We start from the raw sequence: 15,877 nt of genomic DNA on the forward strand, positions 1-15,877 counted from the left end.
ATGTAATCTTTGGGCCCTCCTTTTCTCAGCAGACATATTTGCAGGGCCTTTGTTTCCCGGCAAGGATGTTAGAGGGACCAGCTCCCCGAATGCAGGGACAGCACCAAATCATGAGTTTTCATTCACAAAACCTTAAAGGCTGCAAGAGCTTTTGCTTCTGCCATGTTTCCTCTCACCCCTCATAATGTCTGTAGAAGGTGTTGCTGGTTTCCCTTCTTCCTGTGAGAAGGGATACCAAGCAAAGGCACAGCCCCTCAGTTCTTTTTCCTGCACCTCCTTTGGACTGCTTTAGTGAGATGGGCTGAGCTGCTCGTCTGGCAAGAGAGGATCATGGCAGCGCACAGCTTCTGCCAAAGGAACAGTGCAGGGGTCTCCCTTGGCACATGGTTTTTGGACCAGGAGCATCCTTGTTGCTAGGGGAAGGCGATCAGTTGAGACAGGCCAGCTAATCTCCTTAGTAGCCAGAGAGCTGCTGAGAGCGAAAAGGAGATTAATGGGAAATGGATGGCACAAAAGCCCTGGGGGTGCTAATCACATCAAGGCAGCAGAATAGCCCAGTAGCTGGGCCCATTAAAAGCTGCTGGGAGCCTGCCAAGAAGCCCCCCACCCCCACTGCAACATGTGTGTGAGAGGGCGGGGGGGGGGGGGAGCTGCCTTTCAGAGGGATTCCTCCCAAGCCTGTTTTTAGGGATGGACGGACTGATCAATCTGTTATTTTATTGCATTTTGCTTTTCTTTTTTTATCACAAATCATGTGCTGTTTGAGTGTGTGTGTGAATTAGGTCAGTTTCCTTTAAAATGGTGACCAGAGAAAAGGCTTCTCCATCCCTGCCTGCCTTGCTATTGCGGGGGCAGGGGAGGCCTGGGCCATTCCTCAGCCCTGTAATGGAATAGCTGGAATGAAGCGAGGAGAGCTGCGATGGGGAGTTTCATCTCAGTTTTTGTGCTGATAAAGAAGGAATTTATTTCCTCTTATTAGTAGAATAGAAAGCATGATTGCTGAGGGCCAAACCAGCCGTGCTTGCCAATTCAGTTAAGAAGCTGCCGGGGGGGGGGGGGGGAGCACGTGAGTGACTAAAGGAAAACCTGCCCCTTCCCTAGCCTGACCTTCTCAGAGTTTGCTACTTTGAGACATTTTCTTCCTGCATTCTCACTTTGATTATCAGAGGTGAGTTATTAAAGCAGTGAGGTAAGGCAGGGGAGAAGTGGTTTTTCTCATCTCCCCCCTCCTTTTAACATAAAAGTTAACACTAACACTAACCGGCAGGTATGGTTCTGAATCTAATGTACAGCAGAATTGTTTTTGGGATTGCAGCTCTACATAGTGTGAGCGCCTAGTTTAATATTTCCCCATGTTATAAAAAGAACTTACTCCCCATGTCAGTTAGAAATCACTTTGAGAAGCATTTTAGTGTGGCTCTCTCCTTGACATGTCAATTTCCCACATGTATAAAGTTCTTTTTGTTTGTTTGTTTACAAGGGAGTGCTTTCAAATAGACATTCCATCATCTCCCCAATACCTGCACCCTCAGCCAGAAAATTTCACCATGCACTATGGTGCCTGGTGGGTGATCTTCCCATGCGCTCCTTGTACAGGTGTCTTGGGAAGCGGTATTCACCTGATACACACTGTGGGAGGGCTTGGTAGATGGTGTCATCTTTTGCATCTGTAAGAATATAAAGGCATTGTGAGTCACCTTTTCTTTTTTCTTTTTGCACTTTGCAGAGGGCGATGAAACAGGAGTTATGGACAGTCTAATGGAGGCCTTGCAATCAGGAGCAGCCTTCCGTAGGAAAAGAGGACCACGCCAAGGTATGTTCTGTTTGGCCCAGAATTCTGATCCACTTGTTGATCAAACCTGAATTGTATGGAAGAAAGATGAAACTTCAGTCATGCCTAGAAGGAGTTTAACTCACCAAGCACATGTTTGTGGCATAATGGCAGCTCGCAGTTTCCTGTCTTTGCCATTCTGCTGACAATGTAAGAGCCCATTTGATTTTTAAAAAATAGTGTTAGTCTTCAATCTGGCAGCTAAAAAATCCTTTGCTTATCTTTGAAGTTCAGTGAGTGACCTTGGAGCAATGTTCAGTATTGGATGTTGGTTTGTATTTATTTACAACCTTATGAAGCATTTTTGTAGCTGGTACAATTGAGACCAGCTTCTTCACTTCAGAGTGAGTATTTGAGATTTGGGGAAAGACTAGACTTCTCTAACTCACCCATCAAACTTGATGGGTTTCACAGCTCTTGGATGCATACCTGTGGCAATGATTCGGTAATTAATCTGCTTATAGATGCCTTTATGCCTGAAGTGGTAAGATGTTCTATGAAAAGAATGTTTGGCAAAAGGATGCTTGCTGTGTTTCCATGCCAGGACTGTTCATTTGTCTTGAACTCCTTTTCCCTGCCTGACTGTTGCTTCCTCTTAATAGCCAGATGGTCTACAAGCCAAAGGTACACCTTGCAGCTTCCTGGATTCTATAAGCCCTGAGAAAAATCTGGAGCACTTTTATATGGTTGACCCTATGGAGGAAAGGACATGTAACATGGGGCAATGTGTTAAAGAGCTCTTATTTAGCATCACAAGTTCAGTGAGGAGCTCAAGTTGACTAAAATATGCAGTAATTACAAGATGAAGTCAATAGTCCCAACACTATTTAAGCTATTATGCTCTCCCTGGTTCTTGTGGTTCAATTTGACATTCAGAGTACAGACCATTTAAAAAGAAAGTTTGGATGACTTCACCACTTTTTCCTTTTAAGTCTCTCTCATTTCTACAAGAAGCCTCTGGGAGAGCTCATGTCCAGAAGGGCTGATTTTCACATGATTTCTGACAAGAAAAACCACAATTTGCTGATTCAGACAAAGCCTCTTGGTGCAGTATTATATTTAATGCCCCATTAATATACAAGATAACAAGGTTATTCATGCTTTTTCTGTAAAATGAAAGGTCTTCCTTCATGATAAATAACTTTCTCTGTGTGTCTGTGTATGTGTAGACATTTTGAAGAATTTATTTACAGGAAAAACATGAAATAAGTGTAATCAATGTGTGTAATAAAAGTGTCCTTTCACTGATACTTTATATGTGCAGATACACACACACACAAATATACATATGTCTTTCCATTAACTGATCATTGGAATGTTATATTTAATTTAATAATGTGAAGTAAGAATTTGATAATATGCAGGTCTTTAGAAACTGATCAATTTAAGTGCTAAGTAATTTTGTTAAATATATTAAAGCATGTTAGTTTCAAATTCTTATGGCGTTCTGAGGTTAGAAATGGTTATGTATTTGAATAGTAATTTTCTGAAGAAGCAGACATTGCAAAACCCTATGAGTTAGGCACTAAATAGAAATAGTTCTGCATCTATCGTTCCTCAGTTTCACTTTGATGCAGCCAAACTCACCTGAGGAGTTGTAGATAACTTGCAGAAAGTCAGTCAAAGCAACCCAGAGCAGATAACGGAACAAAAATGACTTATTTTGTTACAACCTGCTGCATCATAGATAATTAAGCTGAAATACTAAGATTTAAACTGCAGTACTAAGGTTTAAGCTTTTTTGTCACCTTTTGGGCCAGTGGGATCAAGTTGGATGTAGATTGTGCTTCACAGAGCAAGAGAGTCTTCACAATGATCTGCCTTTGCATTATGGCAGGGAGGAAAGGAAAAGAATCCTAAGGCAGGGAAAAGTTAAATGAGCTGGTCTTTTGAATAGGTAGGGCAGAGTTTGGCCTGTTTCACATGCCACAGTAAGCCAAAGTAGTCATCTGTATTCAAGGTTTATCCTGTAGTTAGAAACTGTGGTTGCAGTTGGGGAACCTTCACTATGATCCCTGGTTTGGACAACATGCCATGTCAAACCTTGGTTTAGCTGCTGGCCTGTGCTGAGCCTTGGGAGGAGCAAAGCAGCTGCAGTCTCCTTGGGATAGCAGCAGCTGCAATAAGCCTGCCACAATCACTTTATTAGAGTCTTTTAAGGTGGGTGGCGCTGTGGTCTAAACCACTGAGCCTTGGGCTTGCCGATTGAAAAGTCAGCAGTTCGAGACCCTGCGACGGGGTGAGCCCCTGTTGTTTGGTCCCAGCTCCTGCCAACCTAGCAGTTTGAAAGCACACACACACACACAAAAAGTGCAAGTAGATAAATAGGTACTGCTCCGGCGGGAAGGTAAATGGCGTTTCTGTGCACTGCTCTGGTTTCGGTGTTCCGTTGCACCAGAAGCAGCTTAGTCATGCTGGCCACATGACCCGGAAAAACTGTGTTTGTCCGAACGCCAGCTCCCTTGGCCTGTAAAGCAACCCCAGAGTCGTCTGCGACTGGACTTAACTGTCAGGGGTCGTTTACCTTTAAGGGCTTTTTAGGGTTAGGGTTGGGCTCAAGTGGCTCTGCCCTTTTTCAGCAGTCTTAAGGAGAGAGCTAAGTCAGCAGGCAGGGGATGATCTCTCAGCAGCAACCAACCTTTAAGAGGGGCCCATGTGTTGAACAGAGCAAGGGTTGAAGATCCATGCAGTACTGGTTCAATTCTTACAATATACCAATCTGCCATTTAAAAAGCTTAAATTTGGGTTGGTGTGATGTCTGAATGGAGCCACTGTTCATTCACTGCTGAGTATTACTTGAAATCCCAGCCAGTTTCTGTGTTGCTCCATTCTGCAGATGTGCCACATATTTCTGTCTATACAAATAATAAAAATGGAGAAATGTTCTCGTGCTACAGCTGGCACTGCAAAAGACAGTGTGATGGCTTACCCAGGTGAGCCATAGAGGGACAACCGGAACATGCTGCCCTCCACCCCTGTGCACACTTTGGCCCTGCTCCGCTGGCTCCTCTAACTGCCAGTCCTGGGGCCCTTACTGTAGAGATATAGATGGACAGTCTGGACAGTTTGGGGACCTTAGGCTTCTCCAGCTGCCACTGATTAGGATTAAGAGTCAACCTGGCAGGAGGAGGAGCTAGGAAAGATGGAAGGTGACCACCCACGCCAGTTAGGATGAAGAGTCTGTGCAGATAAATTGTGGTTGCAGCATCAGTTGCCCAGGCCAGCTGGCAGACTCTTCTGGCCTCTTCCATGTGTTGCTTCTTCCTCTCAGCCAATTTCAACCTGGCAAAAGGCTGGTGCAGAGGTCCCTTGGGCCTGTAGTGACAAAGATGTATAAGAGTAACCCCAAACTGATTCTGATTTCTCCAAAGCTACTTCTCTTTTCTGCTTCAGCCCAGTGGTGAGACTTGATTTCCAGGTTTGTGTATGCTCAGAGCTATGAAATTAATGGGAACCATCTAAATAAGGTAGAGCAGAGATGTACTGCTGATCTCTCCAAAGGGTTTTGCTACTCTTTCACTGGAATCATCTACTGCTAACATCATGTGCCCTCAAAGAGAAATTGAGACAGCCCCTCCTCATAAAGATTTGGGGGCAGGGAGGGATGCTACATCCTATCACTGCCACAGAGTAGCTGCTTATCAACACAATTGGCTCTGATCTTTGACTTTGCTTTCGCTGACAAGCAGCTGTCGCTATTCAGTGGCACTGGCATATTCATGCTAGGATGTGAAGGAATGAAAAAGCGAAGAGCCCTTTGTGGGCTCCACTGAATAGCTTAAGTAGTTACTGTGGGATAAGTCAGCAGGGATATTGTTCCTGCTAGTTCATTAAGAAAGGCCTGCCAGTTGCTGCCGCCTGCAGGGAGGGGAATGCACAATAGCCTTGTGTCTGTCCCCATGCAGCTTGCCTCAGGGATAGTCCCACAGTCATGGTTTCAGCCTGATTCAGACAGCCCTTCTGATTTTGATTACTCATCTTGTCATTGACGTCCACAGCCCTGACATCATGCAGACCATCTGCTGTTGTGGGGATGGAGTTCAGATAATGAGGTCATTCCACTTCCTTGATCCAGCTCCTTTTGTTTAGTCTCCATCTGAAATAAAAAACCATAACACCAGAAGCTCCATCCACATGTTTTAGACCTAGTTATTTCTAAGACAGGTGGTGAATCTGGTCTGTAATAGCACTTAAGGTTGTAGGTGAGCGCTCCCAAGATGGAGTGCTCCATACAAAGGGGGGAATCCCTTCACATAGAAACATGGCATGTTAGGGAGAAGAGCATTTGTTCATATAAGCTCCTGTGCCCTGCAGTCTGAAGTGTTACAGCCTGGGTATTAATTTTTAACCTCTGAGAACTAAAGCACTATGTAATGGTTCTATGCTGACTTTGTTGCAGGGGGGAAATGACTTTATCACCTGCTTTGTTCACATGCTTTGGCAGTCAGTATGGCACAAGCTCATGCTTTTGAATTGTGGGTCTCTGGCTGTCGCCCTGCTCCTCATATTGATGGAAGAATTAGGGACCAGTCAGCTGCGAAAGCCTGAACAGATCAAACGTACGCAAGGCCCTGTCTCTTGCGGTATCTTATGGGTCATAAGCCCCCTGTAAATAGATACAGAGCCCAGGTACTCTGGAATTGTGCAGAGGGGTTTCCTGTTGCCTCTGTTCTCTTGTGGGGAAGGCAGTCAGAGCTTTGGAGCATCCTGAACAGGTAACCTGATGGGCGCTTTTTTTATTTCCTCGCAGCAAACTCTGTCCTGTCCCTTTGTGAGGTGGAGGAACACACACCTGAGCGGGTAACCCATGGGCATGTGGATGTTCTTTCCTCCCACTCCCCTCCATTTGTGTGTGGTGTCCTCGTGTGCTGCAGGCAGGAAGTTTGGAAGAGGAGATGGGCGTTCAGGCAGCCTCCCATGCTGGGTTCAGCAGTCTGCCCAGAACTGATTGTCTTTGGGCTTCCGAACGGGTCACCTTGAGTACATGTGACTCACTATAGTTGGTCCCTTTGAAGTGTGGATCCTTCCTCACTTCTGTCTTGGAGCATGGGCCTGCCCTGCCCAGAACAACCTTCTTGGTTCTCCTGGCTCCTTCCGAGGCTGTTTCCTTGCTGTCTTTCTCCTCACCCTCCTCCCTCCTTGTCGGCATGTGCAGTGTTCCCAACTCCAGTACTGCAGTGATCCATCATCCAGGCAATGCAACTGGCTGACACCTCTACGCATTCCTTTTTGTCTTTATTGCTTTGTATATTTACAACCCTGAGCTCTACAAGCTCTACGGCTATAGGAAGCATTTCTCAGGGTTTGCCCTTCAAGGATAGTCCTAGTACAACTTGGTAGGCAGGCACAAGCAGATGACAAGGAGCATTTTCTTTGCCTTTAGAATTGTCATTCTTCTGCCAGTTGCATGTTCCCTTTGCATGATGTTCAGGTGTTTGCTCTAGATGCAACACCAGAAGTGTGTCTGCCCTTTCCGTGTCTGGTGAACCGAACTCTCCATGGAACTGCAGCATCTCAGGTCAGCAACCAGAGCTGCCACTTGGTTCTCCCATGGTTGTCTTCGCTTCTGCATTCTTCTTCCCAAACCCTGGAGTTTTCTCTAGACTTCTGTTTGTGATCAGGTTTATGGGCACACTCGTGTGGTACAGTGCCATAATGTAAAAGTGTGTGTATGTTGCACAAGTTATGATCTCTGCGCTGAATGTTTGTTTGCCTGTCTTGGCAGGCCAAAAGTGACCCCTCCAGCTTCCCAGATCCTCTTTAACCTTCTCTATGACTGAACCTCTAGCCACGGTCCCTCATGATGCTTAGGGTTTGTGATCTGTATGATCTCCAGTTTCAAGAGGTATCTTCACAGCTTAACAGTATCATACCCAAAACCTGGGGTGCCCGTACCTTTCTTTGCAGTATTGCTTTTTTGTGATTGTAATAGGTTCAGGCATGGGACATTCTCTGTTAATTGTCCTTGTCAGAACTGCAGGTGGAGCAGTGGGAAGAGGGTTTGATTTCGTTGACCAAAGCCACTTGGGGTCAGCCTGCATGGCAACAGATACCAAAAATCCAGACAAGAGGCAATAACCTACAGGGCGAGAGAGTGTACTGACATTATCAGGCGGTTGAAATGTGATGATATGAGCTAGAAGCTATCCATATTTATAGCTTGGAAGACATCCACTTCTCTACACAGTCTGTGTCTCAGGAGTCTCTTCTGAAACAGGTGATTGTGTAGCGTGTTCTAGGAGACAGTCCTACCAAGTGGTTTGTGTTGTACAGAACTGTGTGTATACACAAGTGTTTTGTCTCTTCAGAAGACAGTCATTAGCAGAAAGGCTTCATCTCAGAAAACACTCTTGAGCTGTTTTTCTCTGAGAACCACTTTTGCAGAATCAGTTTGCTGTATCCCTTTTTCAGCTATGTAAATAAAATAGGACAAAATGGTGTCATTCACTACAGCCCTTTCTCCAGTCCACAAAGCCAGAAGTCTTGGTTTTTGTGAAGTTTGTGTCAGTTCTTACTCATTTTCCAGGCCAATAATTCCAAAACTTCAAAGTGTTTGAATATACATAGTTTTATAGTTTTGAGGTACAAGAATGTTTTCAGCTGGCGCTGGAAAGAGTACATTGGAGACGCCTGCTTGATTTCCCTAGGCAGGGAGTTCCCAAGCACAGGTGCTGCCACACTAAACAAGCAAGTTCATTCAGATACAGAACAGGCACCTGCAGCCGAGCCGTTTCTACCAATGGAAGCCATCGATTGGTTATAAACCTTTAAATCCAAGTGCAGGCAACCTACTTGGGCAAGGTCTACAGCAGGGGTCCTCAAACTTTTTTAACGGGGCCAGTTCACTGTCCCTCAGACACTGTTGGGGGCCGGACTATAGTTTGAAAAAAATATGAACAAATTCCTATGCACACTGCACATATTTTATTTGTAGGGCACAAAAAACAGGAAAAACAATACAATATTTAAAATGAATGATTTTAATCAACATAAACTTATAAGTATTTCAATGGGAAGTATGGACCTGCTGTCTCCTCAAACCACGTGAAATCTGACCCCACAAACCTGGCTGGGCCAGCTTCAGGACTCTGGCAGGCTGGCTGTGGCCTGTGGGCCGTAGTTTGAGGACCCCTGGTCTACAGTCTTATTTTTTTCAGCCTACAGTTGTTGTCTGTGCTTTCAACAACTACTGTTTAGTGAATTAGCACTGTTAATTAAATAATTATCACTGACTGGGAACTTTCTGCATTTCGTTCCACTCTGACCTCACTGTTTCAACCCCTCCCCCTGCCCCAATACATAAATATCCTTGTAGCTGAGGATAGCAGACGTCTGATGAAGTGAGCTGCGGTCCCCAACAGCTTCTGCTGTAATAACTTTGTTAATTTTTAAGGTGGTTTTACTGAAACAGCTGCCCTTCTGGAAATGCCTGCACTGGTGTTACGTTGCCCATATCCTTGCCGTTGGGGTTGATGGAAAGGATTATGTGGAGAGGTTGGGTGGTAAATTCAGTGCTTCATGTCTCCTTTTCTTCGGAGCAACACCTACCGAAGTGCAGCAGCTTGTTCTTCTGCTTTGGACTTCCTTTGGGAGTTTAACTTGGTCTCTCTTCCTCCCCTCGTCTTTCTACCCACCTCAGCAAACAGAAAAGTTGGCTGTGCCGTCACTTCATTGCTAGCCTCGGAGTTGACAAAGGAAGATGCTCTGGGTTCAAGCAAGCAAAACAAGAAGCTAAAGAAGGATAAAGACGGAGAAGCCGAAGCCCCCAATGGAGATACTCCAGATGAAACTTTCACGGAGGGGAACAGCCGCCAGAGCTAGAGCCCAGGCTAGGACTAAAGCCTGTGGCAGGAGAGAGACACACATGGCAGAGGAATTAAAAAACACTGAGTCACTTTGCAGTCTTTGATTTTACTTTTCACGGGCATGAGACGAGGAGACAAATAATGTAATCACTTCTGCCTTGCCCCCTTCTAGGGCTGTTTTACAACGTCTTTTAAGCCTTTTTATACCATAGTACAGGACATCTCATTTTGAATCTGCCCCCTGCCTTTCTCAAAATCATAACTTCGGAGCTTTCTGCTGAGCATGCACCATAGTTTTGAGCAAAGGTGAGAGCTGCTGCTGTGTTGGCTCCCACACCTGCAGGCAGGGTGGGGAGGACCATGCCATTGGGTAGCAAGGGTAATTCAAAACCCGCGGGCCCCACTTCCTTGTCGAGCGTGGGTGACGGGAAGCAAGGTCACAATTTAATGTCCCAGCCCTCGTGCTGCCGTCCCAGTGCCAACTAAGCATCAAATGTTGCTGAGGGATGCAAAAGGCCTCGAGGGCTGTTTGTTGGACCCCACTGTTCTCTGGTTTCTCTCCTCTCTTGAGCTGCCCTGTACAAAAGGTATCAAAAGGCTTAAAATGTCTCCACAGGCTTTCTTCTCTGAGACAAGCAGCATCAAACATCTGGCATAGGGTTGTGGTTGGCCAGTTGGAGAGGGCAGGGCAAGGTCAGAAGAACTCTAGGCCCGCCTTTTCCTCTCTAGTCAGTTCTTCTGACCTTGTTCTGCCCTCTCCAACTGACCAGCCACAATCCTATGCCAGATGTTTGGTGCTGCTTGTCTTCATACTCAGCGAAGAATGCCTGTAGAGACATTTTAGTGTTTTAGGCATGTAGGCACCAACTGGTGGCTTAACCTGGCCTGGTCCTACAGAAATCTTCCATCTTCCCTTTGTAGGGACAGGTGATCAGAACTGAGTCATCTTGGTGGGGTTCTTTTGATGCCTGCAGCAGCACATAGCAAGACTCAGTCCTCTCCCCTTGAAATCAAGTCGCCTGAATGGGGGGTTTGATGTGGAGCAGGTACCATACCACCACAGCATCACGTTTGCTTGCTGGCGCCTTGGTCACCCTTTCCCAAAGGGGACAGAACTTAGAAGGCTGTGTTTTCTAGGGGTGCTCAGGGAAAAGCAAAGCAATAGGATGCTTCCCACCATGGAGGGGTAATTTTGTCTGCTGCAGACTGCCAACCTACTTTTTATTGTAGTTTTTGTTTTATTTCATAAGTAAAAAAAAAAAAGTAATTCACAGTGCTTAAGTTATATTTCAGAAGTGTAAAAATTATAATTGATAGAATATTTGGTGTTTTTTTCTGGAGAGGGGATATAATAATTATTTTGCTCAAAAGTTTTAATAAAAAAAGTTATTTGCTCCCTGTGTCCCTTTTATTTAATTAGGCCCATTATATGTCATTATATTTCCAGAACAGGAGCCCCAAATATCCAATATCCAATATCCAATATAATTTGATTGATTGATCTGTTCATGATGATGATAAGTCTCCTTTGGGAAGGTCAGTTCAGATAAACCACCTCACATGTTCAGAAAACTGGAGGGAGACACAGGGAGGCTAGCCTTCTAAACAAAACAGCCATCACCCATGCACATGAAAAGTATTCTGCACCCCAATTCCTGCATGTGTAGCGCTCCACACAGTGGAGATCCTGATTGATCCAGGATCCCTGCTTGCACAGTGTTGGTTAGGAGTGTGACCACCAGACTCTGCAGCCCTGGCTTGCCCATCAGTGTCTGGTGCACTTGTGTGAACACCCTTAGGGAGCCCATTTGTTCATCTAAGCCTGCCCCCCAGATTCTAGCTCTGCATACAGACCCTCTTCCATCAAATCCACAGCCTTGTATAGTTTCATCGTAGCTATATGATGGGAAACAACAGAAAATTTACAAATAAGTAGTTTAGTTTTAAGGTAGGAGCACTGAATGGAAAATTCAGTGTCTCCATTGCACTGCATGGGAGAAAGGCACCACCTTTTAAAAAGTAATACGTAAAGGGCTAAAGTGGGGCCATCTCCTTGGAAAACTCTGTTGCTTGTTTTTTTTGGGGGGGGTAGCGTCCTCCTCTCTCCCACCCTTGGGTAAGCCAGTAGACACTGGTTTCTCCATTGATCTGCATGGGATGAAAGAAAGGTTCATCTCCCAAACTAAGTGGCAAAACCCATTCCCACCCAGGACCCTGGTGCAATAGGACCTTTGCTGGAGATGGGGTGGGCTTTTGCCCTTGGCTGGCTGTTTTTGGAGTGTTTTTTTTCTCCCACCCCCGGCAAATAAATGGAGACATCACTGCTCTTTAAAAACATTTAAGTGGTATTGCACAATGGTATGTACAGCAGAAAAGTGTATTGGCCACTACAGTTGTGCCAGTGGCATAGGAAGGGGTGTGCGGTGGGTGTGGGTCATCCTGGGTGTCATCACTGAGCGGGGTGACAAAATGGCAAAAACATGTGACCCCACGTCATTCTGTTGCGTTCAGACGCATAGCTGGGGGGCACACTGGGCGTCACATCGTGGGGGGCAGCACTTACCGCAGGGCCTGGTCTGCAGCGCACCCAAGCCATGGAAACCAAGGTACCATTGTATTTAGGAGACGGAATAAAAATGAAGGGGTTGATTAAATGATGCCAACTAGAAAAGTGGTATGTTGGCTGGCAATGCCTTCACCTGCCCCTGGCAGAAGAGTAGCACCAAGGCTTCCTAGGCGAGCAGAGATTGTACTTCCCTTCCACTCTAAAGGAAAGTTGAGATGCTTCCAGATGGCAGTTTATCGTAAGATTGCCACTTCTAGTGCATGCAAGTTTATTGCAGCCTCCACGCAAGGCCATTGGCATCAAAAAGCCAGCCTCTATTCTGGTAAGGTTTTTATTTTTAAAAAAGCCTGTTGCGTGGCAAGTTCCCGTCCCCCACCAAGGATAAATAAAGACACCAGACACCAGAAATTAAGGTTAAATGGGCGAATTAGGCCACAACTTTATTGAATTCAGGAATGAGAGGCATTGGCTTAGGCATTGGTCCTATCGACTATCCGGCTCCAGCCCATTTGCTGGAGACATGGGAAGGGTTAACACCATAGAGGGGGAGTCTCCTGCTGAGGCACATCAACTAGGAGCTCCCCCTGGTCACCGCTGGGGGGGGGGCGTGCCTTAGGCCCACACCTCCATAGGCTTCGGACAGGGCCACGCCCCCCGGAGTCCTTTACCGGCCCACCCTTCATTCTCTGGGGGGAGGTGATGGCGTTCCTCCCCCCCCCCACATCCTCTAATCCCTTTCTTACCAATGCCTAACCGCCACATGAACAATCGCTCGCCGCCAATACTCTCATTCCTGAAACCAATCCCTTATCCCCTTTGCTATGTCAGTCAGCCAAATATCATTTCCCGCATCCGAAAGATGCACGCCACCAAACCGGTAGAGCGCCTCGCAGTTGAAATGTATGCCCGGGTGGTCAATGACCCTTCCACTCAGGGCTGCCACTCTATGCACCACCGCCCAATCCGAGGCTTTCCTAGCCCTATCTATCGGGCACCTGCAATCTCTCCAAACCCGCCTTTCCATCAATGAGGCCCAAATAATGGTGGTGTTTGGGTAAGAGGCCTTAAGCTCCTCAAAGTCACCAAAGATGTGCCACATCAAGTCGACTGCCTTCCGGTAAGCTAGATCATTTTCTCCTAATTGTATAAGTAAAGCATCCGGGGGGCCCTCCGCTGAGACAGAAGAAAACGGGAGCAATGACTGGTTGATGACATGAAGATGCCCCATGAAAAGGTGAGTGGCCAAAGCAGGGCAATTGCCAATGTGGTGTAGTGGTTAAGAGCGGTGGACTCGTAATCTGGTGAACCGGGTTCGATTCCCCGCTCCTCCACATGCAGCTGCTGGGTGACCTTGGGCCAGTCACACATCTTTGAAGTCTCTCAGCCCCACTCACCTCACAGACTGTTTGTTGTGGGCGAGGAAGGGAAAGGAGAATGTTGGCCGCTTTGAGATTCCTTAAAGGGAGTGAAAGGCGGGATATCAAATCCAAACTCCTCTTCTTCACTAAGAATCTTGTCTGGGATGCGTCAGGCAAGCAAATACAAAGACATTGGAAAGCCAGGAGTGGCTCAGCTTTTGTTGGTGGGGAGAAGGCAAATTGAAAGTAATGGGGAGCTGGATGAATGGGGAGCTCAAATGCCTCTCGTTTCGGTGGGCTTTGTGTGCTGGTACAGTGTACTCTTGAGGACTGGGCAGTTATGGAGAGAGATGAGCGGACGTCCTGTTTCTTCTGAATGACTGTTTAAAAACAACACTGTAAATCAAGCAGCAGAGCAAGAATCTCTACAGCTAATCCCAACAGGAGCCGAGGAACAGAATTAAGCGAGCCAAAACCAGCTCTCTGTTTCTCCATAATTAATTAATATCTGTCCTAGTTTCACTTCTCTCGTTCATGTGAAACTGTTGCTATGTTATAAATATATATGTACCGGTCTCTCTCACAGCACTTCCCTCATTAGTAGATAATTACGTACGTACGTGTTAGTGTGTGTGTGTGTGTAGAGGGGGGGTGGTATGTCCTCCCTCTTGCTATTTCTAAAACCTGAAAATTGGGTTGCCGGGGCCTGTGGCTCTCTTGGTCCAGCTCACAGGCAGGATCAAGGCCTGTTTTCCACGGCCTCAATTCTGACACAAATATAAGGGACCAGGAAATCGCAGGCATCTTCCTTCCCAGCGTGACTTCCTCAGGATTTTAAAATAGATTTTGTCTCCTGTCAGCAAGAGCAAACCCAGGTGCAAACAGAGGAAATGGCTCAGCCTCGGGGGGGGGGGGGGGAAACTTGCCGGGAGCAACAGGGAGGTCTGCAGCCAAGAGCCAGCTCTTCTTTTCCGGTGGGATGTTTTTGGTTCCTTTACGCAAGCCAGGCCTGTGACCTGCTCTGTGTATCAGATGCCGGAATTGAGGGGGAAGGAGAGCGAATCTCATTGTGGAAACCTAGTGGGGAATGGCAGGCAGCCCCCTTTCCTGGCTGGCGCTGCAGAATTGTCTCTGAATTATTCATCTCTTCTTGCCCTCCTCCAGCAACAGAAGCCTCTGCTCGCTGCAGGATTATAAAAGATGGAGGGAGAGCGAGGAGGCTGACAGGAGCAGACATCCTCACCAAGAGCACAATGGGTCTGGGACTTCTCTGCATACGTGGAAAGGCACCAGCAGGGGGCACCCAAGAGTCATAGGCACAGCGTGACCCACTTTCCCCACAGAACGAGCAAAGTTCTGCATGGAGACCGGCTGTTTTCAGATAAATAAAAAATGGACTCCAGAACAAAAGGGTCCTTTAATGAATGGAAGAGAACCAGCAGAAATCAGAATGGCTCATTCCTCTTGGCAGAGGTGGAGTGGGCCGACACAGGAGCTGGAGAAAATGGCCAATGTTATACATGCATTTCCCTCCCCCCCCCCCCTCTCTCTCTCTCTCTCTCACACACACACACACACACCTCCCTTATGTTTCCCCTCCAATATCTCCCTCCCCATGCTGCCCAATCCTGCAGAAACAAGAGACTCCCTGGTTCTCTGTCTCCTTCCATTCCCCAGCTGAGGACAGACACATTCTGCAGGGATTTCAGGCACTGACTTTGCCCGGCTCCTCTGCCGGTGGTGGAGACAGTTGGGTAGGCAGGACTGCGGCAAGGGGAGCACCTTGCTGGTGCCTACTGCCCGAGGTGACTGCTTCACCCCATGGCATGGGTGCAACGGCACAGTCTGGATTCTGCCCCCCCCCCCATGGCAGACCTTGGGTTCTCGCATCTCAGTGGGACCTTGTGCAATGCCAAATTGCCACCTCCCCCACCTCTCACACTCCATTCCAAATAACAGTTGCCGCGACCCCGATGCACCGCACCCAGTATGACCGAACTGGTTGCACTTGTGTAAATCCACCTCTGTGGCCCATGATGCCTAATGATCTCCAGCCTGGGAGGCTGTGGGGCCAGAGGCAGCTGCCTTGGGCTGTGGGACCCCGTGGGCACCTGCCACTGTCAGAGAACTAGCGGTGACCTTTGGCAAGGGCTTGCAGAACTTGTGGGAATGTTCAGGGACGCAGGAGAGGATATATTGTTTGATATATGTGTTAACAAGTTCTACAATTTAGCAGAGTAACATTCCCCTTTCTAAACTTGCACAGCGGATGCGTTTGCTCAGACTCGCTAAAGCCTCTAAAATACGTTTCGTTGGC

General features: G+C 47.0%; 1 protein-coding gene across 2 annotated transcripts in view; it reads left to right on the top strand.

Moving 5' to 3' along the window:
• Positions 1-9,726, top strand: part of DIAPH1 (diaphanous related formin 1) — a 78,028-nt gene extending 68,302 nt beyond the window's left edge. The window contains exons 26-28 of one of the 2 annotated variants that reach the window (XM_081917726.1): positions 1,727-1,813; positions 6,582-6,631; positions 9,471-9,726. In XM_081917726.1, coding sequence (XP_081773852.1) covers positions 1,727-1,813; positions 6,582-6,631; positions 9,471-9,509 — 176 coding nt within the window. In that variant the 3' untranslated portion in view covers positions 9,510-9,726. The remainder of the gene's footprint in view (positions 1-1,726; positions 1,814-6,581; positions 6,632-9,470) is intronic. The other variant, XM_081917725.1, reaches the window with a different exon arrangement.
• The last annotated feature ends 6,151 nt before the right edge of the window (positions 9,727-15,877 follow it).

This window comes from Podarcis melisellensis (assembly GCF_964234715.1).
Source record: "Podarcis melisellensis genome assembly, chromosome: 7".
In the NCBI taxonomy this organism is placed as follows: Eukaryota; Metazoa; Chordata; class Lepidosauria; order Squamata; family Lacertidae; genus Podarcis; species Podarcis melisellensis.